The sequence below is a fragment of the Callithrix jacchus genome, chromosome 9, assembly GCF_049354715.1.
Source record: "Callithrix jacchus isolate 240 chromosome 9, calJac240_pri, whole genome shotgun sequence".
NCBI classification, from domain to species: domain Eukaryota; kingdom Metazoa; phylum Chordata; class Mammalia; order Primates; family Cebidae; genus Callithrix; species Callithrix jacchus.
Window position 1 is genome coordinate 7,380,872 of NC_133510.1, and position 24,587 is coordinate 7,405,458.

Sequence of the window (24,587 nt, forward strand, 5' to 3'; positions counted from 1 at the left end):
ATATATTAAACCTCAGTGAAATTTCTTTTTTAAATTATAGTGAAACTTTTTTTTGAGAGACAGGGTCTCATTCTGTCACTCCGACTGAATTGCTGACTGCAACCTCCACCCTCCCGTGCTCAAGCAGTACTCCCACCTCAAGTAGCCGGTTCTATAGGCATGCACCACCACACTCTGCCAATTTTTTATTTTTTATAGAGATGGGGTTTTGTCATGCTGCTCAGACTAGTCTCAGACTCCGGGGCTCAAGTAATCTGCTCATACCTCTCCCCAAAGTCCTGGGAGAGAGGTATGAGCAACTGTGTCCGGCAAACAGATTATAGTGAAACTTTAAGGTAAAGTATCACATGGATTCATACATGCTTGTCAAATTTGGAAAACACACACATATTTACATAACTGACGTTGTGAGTTAATCCTTGAACTAACAATGCTTTTGAAAGCTGTCATGTAAAAATCAGTTATCTTCCATGCTTTCAGTCAAATGAACAACTTGGATAAACTGGGTAACAGAAAAGTTTCCATATCCCAAGACAGTTTATGGCCAATATCTCGGTTATACTATTATATGCTCTTAGTCGATTCTGTGTTGCAGTAAAAGAATAACTGAGACTGGGTAATTTATAAAGAAAAGTTTATTTGGCTCACAGTTCTGTAGGCTGCGAAGTTCAAGGGTGTGGTGCTGGCTTCTGGTAAGGGTTTTGCTAAGTTATGGCAAAATGTCAAAGGGGAAGTGAACACGTGAAAGGTAGCAGGTGTGTGAAAAGAAACCCACAGGCTCTTCCTCAAGAGAAGAAAAAACAAGGAAACCAGATTATTTTTAACAACCCACTCTCATGAGAATTACTCTATTCCCGAGAGACCAAGAACTCACTCATCACCTCCATCCCCAGAGAGAACATTAATCTATTCATGAGGGATCCACCTCCATGACCCAAGGACCTCTCACTAGGCCCCATCTCCCAACACTGCCACACCAAGGATCAAATGTGAACATCAGTGTTAGTGTAGACAAACCACATCCAAACCACAGCATGCTCTCATGAAGATAACTTCATAAGATACTTAGTAAACCACATTGAGATTTCCAAATATGCAGTTTTTCAATTTTATGTACTCTGAGAAAACTTCTGATGAGAGTTTTACCAAGCACCTAAATGTGCTTAATGTACACAGACACATTAGACCTTAGAGAAATTCATCAAGAAGCTGGATAACTTTGGTTCCCTGTTGGGTAGAGTCAAATCTCAGTCCTTTGAAAAGATTTAATCAATTATTCTAGGAATCAAGAGCTTTAGAGAAAATCCACTTAACTCTTTCCTCTCAATGAGAAACTAGATGAAGAACTTTCCAAAATTAAAATTTTAGAATTCCCAATAACGCTGTGTTACTTATTGAATTTATACTATCAGTCAACTGAAAATATTATTCATAAAGCTGCTACTTCTGCTGGATGCTGTGCTAGTCATGCAGGTTAATGTGTCTACAAAAATACCTGCAGGCTAAAACAGATCTGCCGAAGATAAATCCTGTGAAAATATCAGAAATATTATTTATATCTCCATTAAACCCTTAAAATAATTAGAAAACTATTTCATTTAAATAAATATATTAAGTTCTTGAAAAAGGGATGCAACTAAATATACTAATAGAACTTTAAGATTATACAATATCTCTACCTATTTTTCCTGAAACTTATTCCGCTATTACCGCAGCTCAGTACTCAATGTCCTACTCTTACCACAAAGCATCCCACTTAAGTCTCACTTCAGGAAAAATCTATTATTGGTCATTTATACTTTACCATGGATTTAAGGTAATACATGATCTCTCCCAGGAACATTTACTTTTAAGTTTTACCTCTAAGGTAAAATACAGTAAACTATGAATAACATATCTTATGAGGGGTGTTACCAACTTCATGTCCTGAAGTTTTGGAGTTCATATTATTCCTGATGCTTAACCTTTTAAGTAAATGTTTTTCACGACCTACTGGGAATTATAAAAGTAATTCTGTTATTAAAACTTGTATATTTAAATTCTGAAACCAATGTCTATTTTGGCAATAACAACCAAAAAAAGCTTACTTTTCTTAAGTAATAGTGTACGAACACTTGTCTCTGGTTACCTAAAATAGTCACAGGATGATACCAATGAGACTTATCAAATAAATACCTACTCTGTTGTTTGGCTATTGACTCATTTTTAAAGATGCTGATCAAAAAAGCTTCTAAAAATAAAAGAACTTGGGATGAATAAATTCCTTCTAGAAGAAAAAAAAAACAGTGATAACTACTTTTTTTTTTAATTGAGATGGAGTTTCGCTCTTATTACCAGGCTGGAGTGCAATGGCGCGATCTCGGCTCACCACAACCTCCACCTCCTGGGTTCAGGCAATTCTCCTGCCTCAGCCTCCCGAGTAGCTGGGACTACAGGCACGCGCCACCGTGCCCAGCTAATTTTCTGTATTTTTAGTAGAGACGGGGTTTCACCATGTTGACCAGGATGGTCTCGATCTCTTGACCTTGTGATCCACCCGCCTCGCCCTCCCAAAATGCTGGGATTACAGGCGTGAGCCACCGCGCCCGGCCGATAACTGCCTTTAATCACATTTCCATATGAAAGAAAGTCAGCATAAAATGCCCATTGATAATAGACTGGACTGGAAAAATGTGGCACATCATATACACCATGGAATATTATGCAGCAATCAGAAATGATGAGTTTGTGTCGTTTGTAGGGACATGGATGAATCTGGAAAACATCATCCTCAGCAAACTGACACAAGAACAGAAAATGAAACACCGCATATTCTCACTCATAGGCGGGTGATGAAAAATGAGAACACATGGACACAGAAAGGGGAGTACTAAACACTGGGGTCTATTGGGGGGAAAAGGGGAGGGCCAGTGGGAGGGGGAGGTGGGGAGGGATAGCCTGGGGAGAAATGCCAAATGTGGGTGAAGGGGAGAAAAAAAGCAAAGCACACTGCCATGTGTGTACCTACGCAACTGTCTTGAATGCTCTGCTCATGTACCCCAAAACCTAAAATCCAATAAAAATTAAAAAAAAAAAAAAAAAGATATTAAATACATGGTAGTTTCAACGTCCATTACATTCTAGGATATACAGAGGCTCCAACTGCCTACATACACGCTGAATGTTTTTCCCTTACAACCCCATGTTCTATTCTAGTCAGCAAATAACCTGGTTCACAATCAGTTCCTCTTTAGCTTTAAGGTCAGAATTTTCCAACATTCCTAATACATTTTGTGTAAAGGGAAGGGTCTGTAATTCTTACTGGAATCACTATATACAAGGCACCCTGCTAACTACTCTACATATAATACCTCATTTAATCTTCACAGTTACTCTATGACCTAGCTTTTATTCATTACATTTTTTGCCATATCAAATTCAAAAATCATAGGTAGAAGAACCGAGATGTGAATCACCGTCAGTCTTACCTGAAAGTCCAATTTCTTTTCAAAAAAGCTACATGTAGTTAAATGAGTAACACCTCTACTATATTTGTGAAAATTTTACTTGGGGTAGGCTCAAACTCTATAACCGGGGTATTTTTTGAAAATGAAATACCCCTGGATTTGAAACTGAAGCGAGCTAAGTTTCCAAAGAAAAAAAAAAGAAAGATTTGTTGTGTAGCTACTGTATGTATCTTACCTTTGTAGCACCCTTCGGCATGCAGAACAAAACACTCTCCAGATCCCTACTTAGCAGCCTCACGCTCTCCAGTAATGCCTCTGCCTGTGCTTAAATATTTATTTCAACATGCACACACAAACACACAGAAGGAGCTTGGGATGTAGGTGTACCCCTTAAACAGCAGGCATCTAACATGTGCTAAACTACTGAGACTATAAGCAGACAGGGCTTGAGTTGATATTGTCTCCCAAAACAAACAAACAGGCCTCCGTTACATTACGGAGCACAGTGATTGCCAACACTGTCTGGGAATATCTGTTCAAAACCAAATTAGAGGGGAAATCACCACCTGCTGGGTGCTGATTCCCAACACTGCTTGCTGCAGCACCTGCTCTCTTTCTGTAATTTCTCCTCTGGAAGAAGTTCTTTTGTGGCACAGGTTTTGACGAGGCGGCTGGTTTTCCCAGTGCTTTCAAAAGCTCTGTGACAAGTCATCAAAAACTTTAAAGCACCCCATTCCGCCTTTAAAAGGGAAGTCCTTAGATGTGCCCACTCAGAAGTTAGTGTGAGTTAGCTCTGCAATCACTTCAGCGTGGACGCTGGTCGTCAGGAAACATTCTCCCTGGTGGGGCTCTACAGGAACACAAGCTTCCCACCGGTGCTCCCCAGACCCGGCTGCACCCGAAGCCCTGGTGGAAGTCACTTGGCTGAGCCCGTGCTCTACAGGAGCTGACTCCTGTCCAGTTTTCACAGAGAACCCTGCTACAAATCTAGAAGGCTGAGGAAAGTACATAAGGTCAAGTGTACAAAAACCACGATGGACAGAAGTCAAAACGGCAATATTTCAGGCCCCACAACCAAATACTCCTTTTGGTTAAATATTTTAAACTGCACAAATAAAGTGTCTGTCGTTCCTTGGTACCAACCAAACTTACCTTTCCCAGGAAAAAGCTATTTATACCAACAGTCTTTCACACTTTAGTGAGAACTGAATTTTCCATTCTTCTCCCAGCCAGCTTTTAATAAGGGAAAGGCACTCTCCAGGTGGACACCTCGGGGTGGAAAAGCATGCAGCAAGAGTCCACACCTGCAGGCAAAATCTCCCCTACTTCCTAAGGGCTGTCCTGGCCATCAGTGTCTCAATGACTCAAAGGTAAATAGTCCAAACAGGGTGCGGCCCTTGGCCTTTTCCTGTGCTCACCGTTTGCTCATGGCATGTCCATCATATAGTCCAACATGCACATACAGAAAGAGTGGAATTTTAATCTTTTTTGTTTCTTGTTCAGAAATCTCTATAAATGGAATAATGACCAAGAAATTTAAATGTGTTAATTAAAATTACACTTAGCGATTACCTGTAGATTTCACATCTCCCTTCATTTCGGTTTTCCAACTAAGGCAGGTAATTAGAGATGCTGGTCAAGGGTACAAAGCTTCAGTCAGGCAGGAAGAGGAAGCCTTTGAGATCTACTGCACAGCATGGTGGCTGCAGTTAAGAGGAATGTATATTTCAAAACTACTAAGAGTAAATTCCAGACATTCTCAACACAAAAACTAAGTATGTGAGGTGATGATGTTAATTAGCTTGATTTAATCATTTTGCATTGTATACATATATCAAAATATCACACCGTATCCCATAAATACACACAGGTATTTTTCAAGCAAAAAAATTTTAACTTTTTTTTTGAGGTGGAGTCTTACTCTGTCGCCAGGCTGGAGTGCAGTGGCGCAATCTCAGCTCACTGCAACCTCCACCTGGGTTCAAGAGATTCTTCCGCCTCAGCCTCCCGAGTAGCTGGGACCATAGGCGCGTGCCACCATGCCCGGCTAATTTTTGTATTTTTAGTAGAGATGGGGTTTCACCATGGCCAGGATGGTCTCGATCTCTTGACCTTGTGATCCGCCCGCCTCAGCCTCCCGAAGTGCTGGGATTACAGGCGTGAGCTACCGTGCCTGGCCAATTTTAACGATTTTTAGTCAAGAACAGGTTCATTAAATTAAAAGTTAGCAGGAGAAATATAAATTAACATCTAATTTATTTGTCTGCTACTTTTTCTTCCCTTATATGGTTTTTAGCCACTTTTCTATGCCATATCAATCTACATGTCATCCATGTAATCTCATTATATTTTGAATTCCTAATTTTTAAAAAAGCCTTTTAAAAAAGACAGATAAGTTAGCAGCTAGTTGCATGTAGAACGTGAAGGTTCTATAATAAAACATATATAAGTATATAAGGAGGCAACGTCATTCGTTTTCAGAGTGAGAGTGCAATCTCCAGAATCACAAAGACCACAGCTAATTCCTGACTCATCATTCTCTTGCTAGCCGTATGACTACAGGCAAGTTGCCTTACCTCTTAAAGTATCAGCTCCCGCATTTGTAAAATCAGCATAAAAATCGGAATAAAATTGCTGGGAGGACTAGAAGATAATGTATGTACCTAGAAATGCCTTATATGTTCTAAATAATCAGTAAACATTAATCTTTATCATATTACCATCTCCATAAAGAGCATCTCCCTTTCAAAATATTTTTAGTACACCAACTTTGACAAAATCAATTATATGGTTATATAACTAATTGATCATCATCATATGTTAGCAAGATAGAGATAGCAGATAGTTCATGTACTTGACTAACCAGAAAGACTCCAGCAGCCTTTTCTAACCAAGGTTCCTCAATTGAGCCGCAGAACAAAACACTCGATGAACAACTATTTTCTCAGTTCTCCCAGTGAAGAACTGGTATCTTTCTAAATGCACTGGAGAGTTAATTCATGACATTAATGAATGCCCCAGGGCATGAAGGCTGAATTTTTTCACAGGATTCCGGTTGTAGAAAGCTGCCAGAACCTCCACTCAGAACTTCTTGCTCTTAGTTTACCACAATTCTGGTAACTGGGATTTTCTTGTTTCTTGTCTATTGCATATTTGAAATAACATATCTGAAAGTGGAAATTGCTATGACAGAGGAATGGGAGCCTGATGACAGTGGAGGAATCAAAAAATTTATTTCAAAATACACTCAGTGAGCCAAGAGCAGTGGGACACACCTGTGGTCCCAGCTGCTGAGGAGGCTGAAGCGGGAGGATTTGCTTGCAGCCAGGAGTTTGACACCAGCCTTGGCAACATAACAAGACTTCATCTTGAAAAGAAAAAAAAAAAAAAACAGTGCACCAAAAAAGAGGAGCAACACTGGCCAACTGATTAGCAGAAAGTGGCTTTAAAAGCTTCCCGAGTCAGCCAGACATGATGGCTGACGCCTGTAATCCCAGCACTTTGAGAGGCTGAGGCAGGCAAATCACAAGGTCAGCAGTTCAAGATCAGCCTGGCCAACATAGTGAAACCCCATGTTTACTAAAAACACAAAAATTAGTTGGGCATGTGATGGTGGGTGCCTGTAGTCTCAGCTACTTGGGAGGCTGAGGCTGGAGAATTGCTTGAACCCGCGAGGCAAAGGTTGCAGTGAGCCAAAACCACGCCACTGCACACCAGCTTGGGTGACAGAGTGAGACTCCATCTCAAACAAAAAAAAGGCCTCAGGAGTCGATGGGGGCTTTACTGCATGAAAACACAGCAGGTTGGATATGTCTAAGGTCCTGTAAGTCAGCAAAAAATGATTAAATTCTCCCCAGTGCAGTCCACCTCCCACAGGGACTAAACCTTCAAAGCCCTACTTCTTCAAGAGATGATACTAGGCAATTCTGATTTCCTTAAAAATTTGTGAATTTTAATTTCCTTGCTAATTTATGGATAAATTATAAAGGTAATCTATGTATACCTTTACAATTAGGCAAAAACATTTTTAAAAATATTTTCAAGTTTTAAACATCTTCTGTTTTCACACTTAGAAGAGTAAAGCCAAGAGAATTGCCTGAACCCAGGAGGCAGAGGTTGCGGTGAGCCGAGATCGCATCATTGCACTCCAGCCTGGGTAACAAGAGCGAAACTCCGTCTCAAAAAAAAAAAAAAGGAGTAAAGCCTCCACATTAATTCATTCTCCAAAGTTCACAGACAAACAACTTCTCCCAGAGAAGAACTGGTATCCTTTTTTGTATACTACTCATTGTCTTTGGTGTTAAGGGGCATGTGATCAAAACAGAAGAATTTACAGAGGAAAAAAATTGAAAAGAATTAAGCGTTAAATCTCAAGAAGAGTAAGAGAAGGATTCATGAAAGTGAAGGAATTTAAGCTTGACCTTTAAGGCCAGGGATAATTTCCAATAGCAGAGGGGATAATGTCAAGAGGCATTCCAAACAGGACCAACATTCCCAAAAAACAAAGACCAAGACAGCCTGACCAGAGCAAAGGGCGTGAGGCTGGGGGACGGGAGGGTGACAGGATTGGGGCCAAATGACCCAGGATCTTCAAACAGAGAGAGAATGAAGTGTCTGGCCTTGGTACACCAGGCAGTAAAAGGCCATTCTAAGTTCCCAGAAAAGGGGAGCAATGCTTCCTTATTCATTCAATAAACAGTGATGAAAACAAGTCCTCACCTCATGAAAATACTGTTCGAGGTGACATGAGGGAATCAGAGACCTGATAAGCACAGATCCTACCCTCAAGCAGCCTATTAATAAGGCAGCATTAGAACATAAAAACACAAGACTGAAATTGGTAGGTACCATAAAAGAAGGAAAAGTACCTTAGGAGATCGGGGTGAAAAGTCTAGCAGAGGAGACCAAGTGAGCCTTCATGGAGGAGGTGAAATGGTGAAATCCAAGTATTTCAGCACGATCATATAGGATCGATTGGAATTACTTCGATAGTGGCTACCACTTATTGATCACTCATTACGTTAAAGGTGATTTCATTAGATTTCTCATTTAATTTTCTCATTAACTCTACCAGGTGGGCATTAGGTCCATTTTACAGATAAGGAAACAACTGAAGCTCAGATATTAAATTACTTGTTTAAGGTCACACCATACTTGTCAGGGCTAAGATAGAAATACAGATCTCTATAATCTAAAAATACAAGTTATTTCTAGAATATTGTGTTTACAATCTCTAGAGTGAAAAACATTTACTGAGTTTGCTTATTTAACATATATATATATTAATTTTAGAAACAGTGTATTGCTCTGTCACCCAGACTAGAGTGCAGCAGTATGGTCCTAACTCACTGTAACCTTGCCCAGCCTCAGCCTCCCAAGAAGCTGAGACCATAGCGGCATACCACCATACCCACCTAATTTTGAAACATTTTGTTGACGTCTGCTGTATTGCCCAGGCTAATCTCAAACTCCTGGACTCAAGAGATCCTCCCACTACAACTTCCCAAATAGTTAGAATTATAGGCCTAAGCCACCTCACCCAACCACACATATAATTTTAATAGAATTTTATAGACATTTCTATTTTCAGTGTTCAGAATTCCTACCTGGCTAACCTCTTTCACATACTTCTGGATTGAATTATTTGGCTGTTACCTACTAACTCAATATTTTATTCAACTAAAGACAGAGAATACAGTAATTTGTTTAAGATTAAATACTTTTCATGAAATGAAAGAACATTCTAAAGAAACCAAATCATCAGAAAAGCAAATTGGAGATGAATATAATGTGTTCTATTTGAAAAAACAACAAGAAAAATTTAACTAAAAATGGATTTTCCAGGGGCAGATGAGAAAGCCCAGAGGTAAAGAAACCAGCTATGAAGCCACCATTGTGATTCAGATGTACTACAGAATGAGCCAAGCCTAGGGAACAGAAGAGAGGAAGAGATGAATTCACAAGATATTTTTACGAAAAAAAAAACAGGAAGACTCTAACCAATATTCTGCCATGCAGAGGAATGAATATAAAATAAAAGGCTCTGTTCACATAAGGAATTTTAAGTCAAGGTATACATTCATGAGACATCTAGAGAAAAAAATATATATAATAATGTGTCTAATCATCAGAGAAAGGGTAGAAAATGTAAACTGATCACTGGAATTCAGAGCCTTGAAAGCCAGAGAAGATTATGCTGGCCAGAGAAGGAAGGAAAAGGTCTGAAGTCCAAGCACAGGGAACATTATAGACCTACAATTCTACCGAACAGTCATTTTAAGGAATGATCAGAAGACTCAAAGAAGTTCAGAACTAGAATTTTCAGAGATCGTGTGTGTGTGTGTGTGTGTGTGTGTGTGTGTACGTATGCGCGTGTGTGTTTTAAAACAAAACAAAAACACTATATTTTACAAAAACACTATATTTTAGAGCAGTTTCAGATTCATAGCAAAGCTGAACAGAAAGTACACAGATTTCCCACATATGCTTTGCCCCCACACATGAATAGCCTCGCCCTTTATCAACATCCCCCACTAGAGTGGTACAAACCTTACAACTGATGAACCTACCTTCTCATGTGTCTGCTTTACAGGCTTGGAAAGTACAAGCCAATGTACTAAAGCCCCTCCCACCCCCATTCCCCTGCAAGGTTCCACAGGTAGATGCCATCAGATCTAGGACTAAAGTGCCCGGGTCCCGATCCTGTATCCTTCCCAGGTAAACCACAATGCATTCAATGAAGCCTGAGTGGGGAGGTTCACATTCATTTCACAGGATACCTAATTTCAGCTTGGCCTGGAAAAATAACTACCGTCAAGCACCAAAACAACTGACCTTTCCTCAGGACGCTTTCCTTTGAGGCAGTCTTCAGTATTACCAGCACCAATGCGCATTTTCGAGACTACATGCTACTCCCAAAATGTTTCTATATTAATTCGTAGTTTAATGCAACAGTCAAATACAGCATTCATCTGCAGACTGAAATTATGATTTTTTTCTTGCTGGAAACAGATCTACAGAAATGTCTTCACTAATAAAAATCCACATTAAATATTTGCCCAGCTGAAGAGATTTCCCACAGTATTTTTTAATGACTATCTAAAGGTTAATAATACAATGTCGACTGATTAATCATTTCCAACCATGGAAGTGTATATCCTGATGATGGCCACAGTTTGCTTTCGCTGACAAGAATAAGCCAGTGTACTTCCCCAGGGATATTTTGAAATTTGATGAAGGTAAGCTTCTCAAGGGCAGGGCTCCCAAGTCTATTGCTCTTTTAACTTTCACAAAGACATGGACAGTGAGGAGTTCATGGTATTCAACATCCACGTGCTAGAAGAATGACGTTGAGATTATAATAATGATTGCCTCTTAAGAAGTCAAAAGTTGAGAGAGAAAAACTCTGCTTATAAAGACACAAAAGCAAAATACATTTCCTGTTTATTCTTTGAAAAATTATTATTATTTAAGATGGGGTTTCACTCTTATCACCCAGGCTGGAGTGCAATGGCACGATCTTGGTTCACGCCAACCTCCACCTCCTGGATTCAAGCGATTCTCCTGTCTCAGTCTCCCCAGTAACTGGGATTACAGGTGCTCACCACCACGCCCAGCTAGTTTGTTTGTATTTTTAGTAGAGACATAAATTCACCACGTTGGCCAGGCTGGTTTCAAACTCCTGGACTCAGGTGATCTGCCTGCCTCAGCCTCCCAAAGTGCTGGCATTACAGGTGTGAGCCACCACGCCAGCCTCTCTGGAAAATTATTATTAGAGGCACTTAAATTTCTTGCTACTTACTGAAGAAAAAATAATCTCCCTCAAAATATCACAACATACAGATCTTGAGCTCCTTCACCAAATACAATAGTAGTTGTTACAACTACTTTCTTCCCTGAGTCCAAAATACAAACTTAATCCATAATCTCACGGAAACATGAATATGTGTTTTTCTACCAGAAAATTAACTGAATTACTCTTTCTGGTTAATCTCACATCTTCAGCTAATGGGATTGGGGTCTATCTTCTCCAGTCTCTGACAGCAAAGAGAAGATATCCTCATATCAATTTCCAAAATCATCAGGAACACCGATTATATCCTTACACCAGCCACTGGCATCATTTGAATAAAACATGTACCTTTTCAAATACAATGCACTTTTCAGACACACGCACGTACTTCCCTATGTCACCCCGATTTTTCCAATATGCCTTCACATTCACTTTAACACATTTCTTTACTGAATCAAATAAAAAGGCTAATTTATCTTCATATTAGCTTAGAGAAACTTTGCTTATCAATGTGAAATATGTGATACATATGTAAAGATAATAAGCTAAAGGTAAAAATGACAGAAGATTTATGAAAAAATAACAGATCATAATGAAAGAGTCTCTGAGTGTGAACCTGGGTCTACTCCACAGCTTATTGCCTGGTTCCGACCCTGCAGTATTCATTCATAAGAGCTATCCGGGGATCTTGTAAAAATGCAGACTCCTGGGCTTTCTCCCCATAATACAAATAATTGTTTATTATGGGGAGGACTCTCTCTCTCTCTCTCTCTCTCTCTCTCTCTCTCTCTCTCTCTCTCTCTCACACACACACACACACACACACACACACACACACACGACACTCCTTTCTGAAGCTGTGGGGCAGTCCATTAGGTGAACAGTTGCAAACCTTATCTGAATCTGAATTATGAGAGCAGTTAATTTGGACGTTTTTCCAGACTTTAAAGACCTTAGCATCATTAACCACCTTCCAAAAGAACAAAGGCACCAGTTAAGTGGTACCTTTTTAGGAAATAACTACCAGCAGCTACTCTTATCTTAGACGGCTTTGGGGGAGGAAGGCCTGACTATACAAAGAGAGCCAGAAGTTGCAAGCAAAGTGTCTCAACATTTAAAAAATCTGTATAGTTTGCTGGAGCCAAGATTAAACATTTATCCTTCCCTTGCAACCACTTTGGTTTCCAGGGAACTCACTGTTAGGGCTGAGGCAGGCTGAGGAGAGGTACATCCGTAGATACACACATAACACACACCAAAGTTAACTGAAAAATTTCAAAGTGCCTTTTTATGCCTTTAACTCAAAAGATGAACACATTTCAAGGTGACCCAATCCTCAAGTGACAGACAGTGTTTTAAAAGGGCCAGAGTCTCCACTTAAACAATTTCTGGTGACATGTTTAAATCGCATCCTCAAGGGCTCTGTCTGCTGTCTCATTTACTAGTCTTTCTTTCCTGGCAGAGGCATCCCATTTTAAATAAGTGCTTGAAGTTTTTCTTCCTTCCTAATAATTAAAATCCACCGGGCTTAGATGCTTTAAAAAAAATGTTTTTTAACTTGGTAGGCACCACGGAGGACTTCTAATTATTTAATTATACAACAAACCCAAAATTATTACTTTATAGTTTTTCTATTTATCAAACAGTATCAGAATAAAAGACAGGCTCATCATTTATGCTTACAAGCGAAAAGTAAAAGACTTCTAAGATAAAATCAAAGTAGTTAGCATTCACAAAAGGATGACCCACTTAAAATCTAAAATGTACATAATTATTGAGTCAGTGTATGTATTTCGTACATAGGCTATGAAGGATTCTTTTCTTTTTTCATGAAAACATTACTCTTAGCCATTATAGTATAATGAGATTACACTAGATACCTGAAAACTGAGTTCCTACAGTTAATGAAACATGCCGGGCTGCTTTTGCTAGTGCCTTTGCAGAAACTACTCCATCAGAAATATCGTCTCCAAAAACACCTCCCCTGGACCATCTGTGAATTCATCTTTATCGCTCCAATCCCACCACGTTCCTGTTGTCAGTTTTACCATACTGTATGTGGTGATTTATATAAACATCTCCCTTAGTTGACTGTGACTTCTGGGAAAGCAGAGACCGGGTTCAGGCTCACCTTGGCCACGACCATGAGCAGCAAGTAACACGTGCCAGAAACAGCAGGAACTCCACAGAAAGGTTTTTAACATATTCTTATATATTTACATTTTAAAAATTTAAAACAAAAAAAATTATTCTGGCCACCTCCCCTTCCCAGACGATTGTCCTACATTGCTGTGGTGGGGCACTGGAGAGGAGGTAAGCAAGGTAGTCATTTGAGCCAGGTTGAAATGGGGGGCACCACTATGGCCCAGAGTGAGCCAAACAGCATGAGGGCAGCCCAGAGTCCAATCAGAACAAGGAACGAATCTGCACAAAAAGGGAGCAAGACAGGGATTGGAAGCGCAGGCAGGGTAAGGAGGATATCCACCTGGAGAGGCAGCCGGCCCGCCACAGAGCTCCACAGCCCCACACTAGGGTAACAGAGAGAATCCTGTGGCCTGCAGCCTGCTGAGGCCAAGGAAGCACCAGCCAGATGAGGAAGGCAGCCTCATAGGAGGGAGCCCTAGCTCAGGGGCCAGAGCCTGAGAACAATGAGAAGAGCTTCTGCTGGGGTCAGGGGAAGCACAACCCGGAATGTGGAGTGTTTTACACATGAAAAGGGAAGAAACTGGAATAAACCCTGCGCTGATGGACCAGAATCGGAGGCAACAGTGTGAACTCAGGATTTTCACTACGTAGATACAGAGAGATGACAGGTAGATGAATATATAAGTGTAAACCCTGCGCTGATGGACCAGAATCGGAGGCAACAGTGTGAACTCAGGGTCTTCACTACGTAGATACAGAGAGATGACAGGCAGATGAATATATAAGTGTAAAACCCTGTGGACCAGAATCGGAGGCAACAGTGTGAACTCAGCGTCTTCACTACGTAGATAAAGAGAGATGACAGGTAGATGAATATATAAGTGTAAAACCCTGTGGACCAGAATCGGAGGCAACAATGTGAACTCAGGGTCTTCACTACGTAGATACAGAGAGATGACAGGCAGATGAATATATAAGTGTGTATTCATTCATTTTTCAGCTCTCCCAGCTGAGGGCCTTGGGAACAGAGACACCCTTCACAACGAGCATACCTAGTGCTCAGATCTTGGTTTCTCAGTATCGGTATCCACTGAAAGAACTGCTCCTTGGAGAACTGGCTGACCCCAGTGCTGGGAAAGGGAAATTCTAAGATAAGCCAGAAACACCTTGTTGAAACACCCACTCCCACCCAAGTCGGTGGAAAAACTGTCTTCCACAAAACCAGTCCAGTCCCTGGTGCCTAAATGGTTGAGGACTGCTGGTGTAAAGCAAAGTGCAAAGAACTTGTCATCAGAAGTTCTGCATTTGAGTCCTGACCTCAGCTCTTCCCAGTTCTGAGGTATTAAGCAAGTTACTTGTGCTTCCTAAGCCTTAGTTTTCTCATCCATGAAATGAGAATGATAATGCCTAGCACCGTGGATTCCGGGGAGAATTACAAGATTATGTTAGTAAAAGTACTCTATGAAACCCAAAGTAATACAGGTATGCTAAGTATTAAACATTAAAGAGGGAAAAAAATATTAGATTCAGACATAAAATCCATATTAACTTAAAATTACGCAAATCAATTTTATTGTTTAAAGAAATCACGAGTTAACTCCAGTTGGGAAATTCCCTGCAGAAGTCTACAACGTTTTTAATTCTCTTACCACCTGAGCTAAGAGCTAGTGTCAAATTTTCATATGTCACCTAGTGAAGAATATACTGACTTGACTTAAGTTTTACTTCTGTTGTTTTTTTTTTTTAAATTTCAACAGGAATTGACTTTTGTAACTTAAAGACAAATTAAGCCCTCTGTCTCAAGAAAAAGAAATATGGGGACTTTGTAAGGTGATATTAGGTCACTTCTCACTTGTGACCCATACATTCCTTAAATTGTTTATCTTGTTTATAACTAAAGATATTTCAGTTCTATTTTTCAAGAAACTACTAAGAGAAACACCAGATACAGAAATCCAGGTCAAAAAAAGTCACTCCAAATTAACAAAATTATAAAATATTTTACTACTTCTACTTAATTTTTTTTTTAACCTAAAGAACAAGAGCCTGGCACCGTGACTAGAATCTATATTCCCAGCCACTCGGGAGGCCAAGGAGGGAGAACTGCTTGAGACCAGGACTTCAAGACCAGCCTAGGCAACACACCAAGAATCCACCTCTTATTGTAAAAAATTTTAAAAAGCATACATCAAGAAACAGGTTTGGGCTGGGCACGGTGGCTCACGCCTACAATCCCAGTACTTTGGGAGGCCAAGGCAGGTGAATCACCTGAGGTCAAGAGTTCGAGACCAGCCTGGCCAACATGGTGAAACCCTGTCTTTACTAAAAATGCAAAAACTAGCCAGGTGTGGTGGCACGTGTCTGTAATCCCAGCTACTCAGGAAGATGAGACTGAAGAATTGCTTGAACCCAGGAGGCAGAGGCTGCAGTGAGCTGAGATCGTGCCACTACACTCCAGCCTGGGTGACAGAGCAAGACTCTGTCTCAAAAAAAGACACAGCATTGGCTTTTAAACCTAGGACGCTGAGTTCAGCCCAAAGACTGCAGTATGAAAGGTGAAGAAAACTGCAAGAGACCAAAACGAAGACAACACAAAGAAAAGCCCCACTCTGTTCACCTGGAGGTCACTCCCTAGTCACCATCCCATGATGCTCTGAGGCTCATCAGCATATCCACATGAAGCAGTTACAGAGGAAGTCTGGTTTTAATGTGAAACTTCACTAACAACTAAACCTACTCTCATAATCTACCAAAGTTTGGACTTTTCCATTCTCCCTCGGGATAAACTCCATCTTCTCCGAAACAAACTGCAATAGTTAAGATGAGGGTTATGGCAATAAAACAATAACCTTTTACGTTTTAAACAGACAAATGAAACCTAAAAGAATAATCAACATTATTCGCCAGTTATCTATTTGACTTTCCTGGCATTCGGGTGTAGCTCTCCCAATTGGCACAAGTAGACACAGTGCGGTGGTTTAAGCATGTAGCACCAGATCACCTGGGCTTGAATTCTGGCTCTGCCACATTAGCTATACCTAACTGGTTTTTGGCAAGTTACTTAAAACTCTGTATACCTCAAGTTGCTCATGTGAAAATGAGGATCATAATATCTCCCTCACAGGGCGGTTGTGGACTAAATGAGAATTTCAAGCATTCAGCATAATGCCTTACAGTAGCTGGAGTTCTATGTTAACACTATCATTATGCCCAGCGCCTAAACACAGTATCTGGCACACAGTAGGTATTAAATAAAGTGAAGAATTATTGTGCAAGCAGATAGCCTTGCCTGTCATTAAGGTTTAAGACTCCATTCCAGGCCATTCACGGTGGCTCATACCTACAATCCTAGCACTTTGGGAGGATGAGGCTGGAGTATCATTTGAGGCTAAGAGTTTGAGATCAGCCTGGTCAATACAGTGACACCCGTCTCTATTAAAACAACAAAAAATAATCAATAAAAATCCATTCCAAAAATTAAATGTTAACTTTGCTGTGGCAAGTCACCATCATCCAAATCAGAAACACTCTGTACCCAAGTTACACCTTAGCAGAAATGCCAAAAATGAGCTCCCTAAAAATGAGTTTCCTAAGTCCCTAATCCATAGGTTCTTTTAAAAGGAAATTAAAAATTATAATGCAAAAGGACCAGGACATTCTGTCTTCACTACCCATTTAAAGCACAGTGTAGGTACATCTATCTAATCTGCAGACAAAAATAAGTGAAACATGATTGCATCTCACACTTGGATTTATTTAAATTGTAGCTCTAGCTCGATGCCCAGCTCCCGAGCCAGACCTATTAATAGCTCTGTGAAGGCAGTTACCATCCCTGATTATCTTGTATCCCCCAGCCTAGGGTAACACTACCTAGCACAGACTGGTTCTCAATAACTACCTAAATAAATGTGCTTCTTGAAATACAAAAAATCCACCAGTTTTGCCAACATGGCAAAACCCCACCTCCACTAAAAATACGAAAAAATTAGCTGGGTGTGGTGGTGAACGCCTGTAATCCCAGCTAGTCGGGAGGCTGAGGAAGCAGAATCTCTTGAACCTGGGAGACGGAGGTTGCAATGAGCTGAGATTGTACCACTGCCCTCCGGCCTGGGCAACAGAGCAAGACTCTGTCTCAAAAAAAAAAAAAAATACAAAAGCCCATCATGGTTATTTTTCAGAAGGCTTTGAAAGTTTCTTTTGTACAAAAGAGTATTTGGACACATGGAGACAAAGCAGGGAAATCCTTAGAAGTCATCTAAAAATACCCCATTCTCCAGACGCCTCCAAAGATAACATTTGCAAGGAGGTTACACTGTCTACATCCTTTATAGGCTTTTTGAGGTATCTTTGAAGAGAGAAGTAACAAAATTCAATCTTAATAATATTCACAAAAAAGAAGAAGGTGCCGTGCTTCACAGCACCTGTCCATGCAACCATGCATGGGGCCCAGGTAGATTCCCCAGTTCCCCCAAGCAAGAAGCAGGTCTCAATTCATTCCTTCATTCAACAGACTTTTTTTTTTTTTTTTTTGAGACAGAGTCTGTCTCCAGTCTGTTGTGCAGTGGCACAATTCCGGCTCACTGCAACCTCCACCCTCTGGGTTCAAGCCATTCTCGTGCCTAAGCTTCCCAAGTAGCTGGGACTACAGGCATGCACCAACATGCCCAGCTAATTTTGTATTTTCAGTAGAGAGGGGCTTTCGCCATGATGGCCAGGCTCGTCTCCAACTTCTGATCTGAAGTGATCTGCCTGCCTTGGCCTCCCAAAGTGCCAGTGCTACAAGCACGAGCCACCGTGCCCAGCCTCAAGACATTTTTGAAGGTCTTCTGTGTACCAAACACTATTCTAGGTACCTGGAATACATTAGTGAACAAAAGAAAGATCACGATGTACACCTACATTTTAGGCAATAGTTAAGTGACATCTAATAAAATAGAAGAATATCTGTACATTTTAATAGACTACATAGAGCATAACAGTCTTGACAGTCCTTGGAGACCCCTAAGCTAATGGTTCTCAAACTTGGGTATGCTTCAGTACTACCGACAGGGCTTGTGGAAACTCAGAATGCCGGTGGCTCACGCCTGTAATCCCAGCACTTTGGGAGGCCGAGGTGGGTGGATCACGAGGTCAACAGATCGAGACCATCCTGGTCAACATGGTGAAACCCCGTCTCTACTAAAAATACAAAAAATTAGCTGGGCGTGGTGGTGCGTGCCTGTAATCCCAGCTACTCAGGAGGCTGAGGCAGGAGAATTGTCTGAATCCAGGAGGTGGAGGTTGTGGTGAGCCGAGATCGCGCCATTGCACTCCAGCCTGGGTGACAAGAGTGAAACTCCGTCTCAAAAAAAAAACAAAAAAACTCAGAATGCTGGGCCCATCCTCTAACATTAAAAACAACTCAGAATGTGGGCCCCGTCCTCTAACATTAAAGCTAGAGGGTATGTTCCCTATTTGGAAAACATCTTTCATACATCTAAATGCCAGTGTTTTCCTTAAAGAATTTTTAATCATGAAGGTCAGGTTTAATCTCAAAGGAACTCTTTTTTACGTCTGTGAACTACAAGTATACACAGTAAATATAAACAACAGTGACTGGATTAGTAATAATTCTACACTACTTCTTGTGCTAACTGTATTTTCTAGAATTTTTACAATAACCATGAATTCCTTTTGTAATAAGAGAACAAAAATGTTAATTTTAGAAATCAGTTATGTTTATTAAAAAGACCTTAAATTAGAAAACGATTTTAAAAATCCGTTAATATACTGCATAAATTAATACTGAATGATTTTTTCCCTAGTATATGATTCAAATAATTTATTCTAGCATTTCAGTTTAAACCTGTTTGGATTAAGAATTAATACCTGTGAAGGAAAAAAAAATCTGATTTTAACAAAGAAAATAAGAAAAACAAAGCTATGATCATTTCAATAGCTGCATAAAAAAATCATATTTACTATTATTCCACCTGGCAATTACTTATGTCTATACTTTCACTTCTCAATAAATGAATGGAAGTGATTCTAATTACTGCAAATGAAGAAATTCAAGCCAGGCACAGTGGCTCACACCTGTAACCTCAGCACGCTGGGGAGGCCGAGGCGAGTGGATCACGAGGTCAAGAGATGGAGATCATCCTGGCCAACTTGGTGAAATCCTGTCTCTACTGAAAATATAAAAAATCAGCTCGGCGTGGTGGCGGATGCCTGTAGTCCCAGCTACTTGGGAGGCTGAGGCAAGAGAATCGCTTGAAACCGGGAGGCGAAGGTTGCAGTGAGCCGAGATCGCACCACTGCATTCCAGCCTGGCCATAGAGCAAGACTCCGTCTCAAAAAAAAAAACAAAGAAAAAAGGAAATGTAAAAATGGTTTATGTTTTTTGAAAGACAAATTTAAAATGTCTAAGTTTTGGGAAATTTAGGGCACATCCTGGATATATGCATAATCATATGGTAATATCCCCGGGAACACCAAGGTACGACACCACCCCAAACCTGTCCCATGTTCACCAGCTTCAAGGATATTCCAATCTAAGAAATACGCCGTTATTAATAAAGTCCACGTTCTGGAGATGGGACTAGAATTTAAGACATTATCAGCTAGAGAACGGTGACTGAAAATCAACTAGGTTAGGAAATCAACTGTCTTTAAAATGACAGATTTACTCTCTTACCATTCAACAAAAATTCCAGAACATCTCTTGAAATGCAGACTGTTTTAGTACAAGCCACTTTTAAGGGGGGCGGGGAGTACCTGTATGTGTTACATATAATTTATAGCCAATTTTCCCAAAATTAGTCCCTAAAACCATGACTGCATATACTATCTATACTGAAGACTTAGCAGGTGCTCACAATATACCAAACTCCTTTGTAGTTAATGTGTCCTCCCACTGACTCTCCCAACGGCCTTATAAGGTAACTACCACTATTCTAACCATTTTACACACGAAGAAACCTAAATGCAAAGTGATTAATTTGCCCGAAGTCACACAGGTAAGAAGTTAAAGAGATCCTGGATACACAGATATCCAAGCTATAAAACTTAAACTGAGACGCTTAATCTTTATCTTGATCATGGTTTTGCTGCTTGAATTATAAATTTTTCACATTTCAGGCAATATGAACTACGTTTTCTTGCCAGTAATATTTGAACTAATATAAAAAAGACGAAAACTGGGCAACTAATACAGGGACTTTAACAAATCTTTGTCCCTCTCGAATCACACACAATCTGCGGTGTTACACTTTGAGCACAGAAGGCTGACAACTTTGGCACAAGCACGGCCGCAGGGATGCAGTTAAAATCGTCTACGGAAATACTGCGTTAACTTACACAGGTATTGTATTAAGGGAGGAGAAGGAAGGTTTTTATCTGGTTTCACCTGCTTGGGGTTTGTTTGTTGGGGGATTTGTTCTTTAGGTTGTTGGGTTTTTCTTCCAACCAGGGAACGGGAGTGAACCAACAGGTTGGAAGGCGATAACCTAATCCTTCCCTACTCCTTCCACATACAAGAGCAAAGCTTGGTGCAAAGGCCAGCGGCGCCAAAGTGCCCAAGAGTTACGCCTCGCGGGTTCGGCCTTGGCTTGGGGCGGCTGCGGACCCGACGTCACTGCTTCCCGCCCCGGCGAGAACCCCTCGGGGACCCACGGCCAAGGCACTGGGAGGCGGCGGGCTCCGCGCTAGTCCCTGCGGCGCGGGACGCGAGGGAGAGGGGATGGGGAGCCCCGCAGCCCTCTTACCCAGCTCGGTGCCCCGATTGTGCGCAGACATGGCGCGGGCGGCTCCGCAGCTCCCGGCTCTGCGCGGCGTCGGGCCCTTCCGCCTTCCCGCCCGGCCGCGCGCTCGCCCCGCCCCTGCCCCCTGCCCGCTCCAGGGGTGGAGCCGCCGGCCTGGGCCACGGGGTCAGAACCCTTGGCCTGTTGCTCCGCGTGGAAATCTCACCGCTCCCCTGCCCCATCTTCTCCACGAGATGCGGAAGGGGAGCGCAACGTAGCTCCCGGAAATAAAGCTACCAACACCCTTTTAAAAATACTGAAATTGCCAATTGAAACGTAATAAAAAAGCATTCCTAGAAACCATTAACTGTAAGATTACGTAACAAGAAGGGAGAGGATCCAAGTGCAGAGCTCTGCGACTTCAAATCTGAAATGTCAGCAGTGATCCCGTATCTTTGTTAGGGAAACCAAGGGGCAACCACGGGCCCCAGGGCACAGTGACTTCTACATGTCATGAAAAGCAGCTGTGTGGCCAGGAGAACGCAAGGGCTTGGCAGTCAGTAGACCTGGTTTCTTAGCCTAGCTCCAGCAATAATTAAATGTGTGACACTGGGCAAATGAACTGCTTTTCTGAGCTTCATTTTTCTCATCTGTAAAAGATGAGCTTGATAATTTCTTGGTGCTTTCATATTCTATGACTCTATAATGGTAAAATTCTTCAGCATGATTTCTGTGACCAAGAAGTTAAAATCCTCGAGTCACTCCGCAACCTCAATATAGTTAACTTACCTGTACTCACATTTAGAGGCACCTCTGCGTGAAAGCAGAGTACAGTTAGTTTTGACTTGTCTACCATGGGCCAGTGATTGTGCCAGATGCTTTCATACATCATACATAGATGTATGATAGCATCTGAGTCTCTGAACAATCCTGTCAAGAATGTATTTTATCTCCATTGCTATACCTTTAGACATCAAAGTTCTGAATAGAAAGGCATCCTGGTATAGTGGAAACACAGCGGGCTCCAAATAAGCTGAACCCATTAACATACCAGCTCTTCCATTTAATACAGTAACCTGTCGGTTCTGGAAATAATTGTCTGCCTACTTACCTGTAAAACAGAGGTGATCAAAATATGTTCACCTTGCAAAGCTGTTGAATATATGCAAGGCACCTAGCACATAACATGGCATACAGCAGATGCTTAAAAAATGGAAGCTGTTAATGTTGTTGGAAGGTTCACACGGTAATTACTGAGATGTTTTAAACAGGATTAGTGGTCTTTGTATATTCCTCTACACTGAGCTTTCAGTCTTGTCCACACACAGCCACTGTTGAATGTTTCAAATGTGTCTAGATGCTATTCATACATACTATGGCACTTACCTTTTTTATGTATGTATTTATTTATTTATTTATTTATTTTTTGAGGCAGGGTTTTGCTCTCATCACCCAGGCTGAAGTGCAGTGGAATAATCTCAGCTCACTGCAACTTCTGCCTCCCGGGTTCCGGCGATTTTCCTGTCTCAGCCTCCCAAGTAGCTGGTATTACCGCCACACCTGGCTTTTTTTTTTTTTTTTTTTTTTTTTTCTTTAGTAGACACAGGGTTTCTCCATGTGGGTCAGGCTGATCTCGAACTCCCAACCTCGGGTGATCCACCCACCTTGGCCTCCCAAAGTTCTGGGAATACAGGCATGAGCCACAGCTGCCTTGGCCTCCCAAAGCTCTGGGAATATAGGCGTGAGCCACAGCACCCGGCTTAACACTTACGTTTTTTATATTAACCTTGAAAAACAGAAAAGCAGGCCCTGAAAGCCTGGAGCTGGCCTGAAACTCCTAACTGGACCATGGTTTTCCCTGGTTAAGCATATACAGTTTCACAGAACAGCATCAGCCAAAGCCACTGTGAGCATAATGAATCAACAAAAACAGGGCTATTCATAATCATGTCTGATAATAGAAAACCATGAATATTGTCCAAATAGCCCCATCCTAGCTAGTATGACTTCTTTACCAATCAGTTCTAGCTGGTCTCAAAGAAAAGGCAGCTAAATACTTCCATGGAATTTGAGCAACTACTAAAAGACATAACCTGTAATTTGTTATAAATCATGGTCCATCTTTACTATGCTATTTTATAAACACTAAAAACAATGTGTTGAACTTTACTGACATCAAAAATATTCTTATGAGAATTGAATAACCATACTCAATCCTGGCTTCCTGGAAGAAACCTCTGGATGACACTAAAATAGAGAAGCAATTGATTTATAAGAAGGTAAATTACTAATATTAGGTGGGAACTTGGGATACCATGACCTCCTAGAAATTAGGACCTAGAGAGGAGACTCCAGAGGATGAATAAATGGGAAGGTAGGTGAAAGCTAGAATCTTCCTGAGTAACTGAGTCTCACACCAGCTGAAGCTATACACAGGTTTCACTGGAGGGGTAAGAGCTTTGAGGAGGTTCCTGCCATGTCTCACTCTTCAGTGGAGGATGGCCTGCTGCATATGAGATTGAATGTTGTACAGCAGATGATATTTTAGAGAGAACAGAGCTAGAAAGTACAGTCCAGATCAGAGGTTAAGAAAAAAAGGAACTGGCAAATACAGGAGTCAGTAAGGTATAAAAAGAGCATAGTTTCATAGAAGCTAAAAAAAAAAAAAATCAAAAACAAGGAAGTGACAATTATGGAATGCTGCTGAAGGTTTAGTGAGAGGAGAAAAGTGACCACTGCTCTAGAAACATGTACCTGAAAGTTTTGCTGAATTCTACTGTAGGATTCTACCATTACAATTTGTGGTGAGCAGACTAATGATGAATAGCCCCCACAAAGATGTCCACTTTCCACACCCCAGAACCTGTGAATATGTCACTCTATATGGCAAAAGGGACTCTGGAGACATGATTAAATTGAAGATCTTGAAATGGGAAGATTATCCTGGATTATCCAGGTGGGCCCAATATAATTACAAACCTCCTTATAAGTAAAAGAATCGCAGCAGGAGATGCAGAGTCACATTAAGAGTCAGAGATTAAAAAGTGGAAGCTGCTGGATGTAAAGACAGAGGAAGGAACCGTGAGCCAGGGAATGCAGCTGGCTTCTAGAGGCTAGAAAAGGCAAGGAAACAGACTGTCCTGTAGAGCCTCTGGAAGGCTTGCAGCTCTGCTCACACCTTAATTTAACCCCAGTAAGGCCTATTGTGGACTTCTGACCTCCCACAATATAAGATAACGAACTTGTGTCGTCTTAAGGTACAGACTTGTGGTCACTTGTTATAGCAGCAGCAGGAAACCAATACACAAAGGATTGTACCTGTACAGGGTCATTAGACTTTTATGAAACCTAAGTAGAAATTCCCTTGGTTCATAAATAATAGGCAACTTCATGATTCCAATCTGATAAATACCAAACTTTACTGAGGGTAAATGAGACTCTAGTTAGAGTCTGGGCAACCGCTGGTAACAATGACAACCCTGC

The 24,587-nt window shown here is 41.1% G+C and overlaps 1 protein-coding gene across 3 annotated transcripts in view; it reads right to left on the reverse strand.

Annotated features, from left to right (window-relative positions):
* Positions 1-21,209, reverse strand: part of DERA (deoxyribose-phosphate aldolase) — a 125,619-nt gene extending 104,410 nt beyond the window's left edge. For 2 of the 3 annotated variants that reach the window (XM_078338266.1, XM_035255260.3), the window contains exons 1-2: positions 21,129-21,209; positions 5,019-5,149 (exon numbers count right to left, since the gene is read on the reverse strand). In XM_078338266.1, the coding sequence (XP_078194392.1) occupies positions 5,019-5,043 (25 nt within the window). In that variant the 5' untranslated portion in view covers positions 5,044-5,149; positions 21,129-21,209. The remainder of the gene's footprint in view (positions 1-5,018; positions 5,150-21,128) is intronic. The other variant, XM_002752197.6, reaches the window with a different exon arrangement.
* Positions 21,210-24,587: the final 3,378 nt, after the last annotated feature.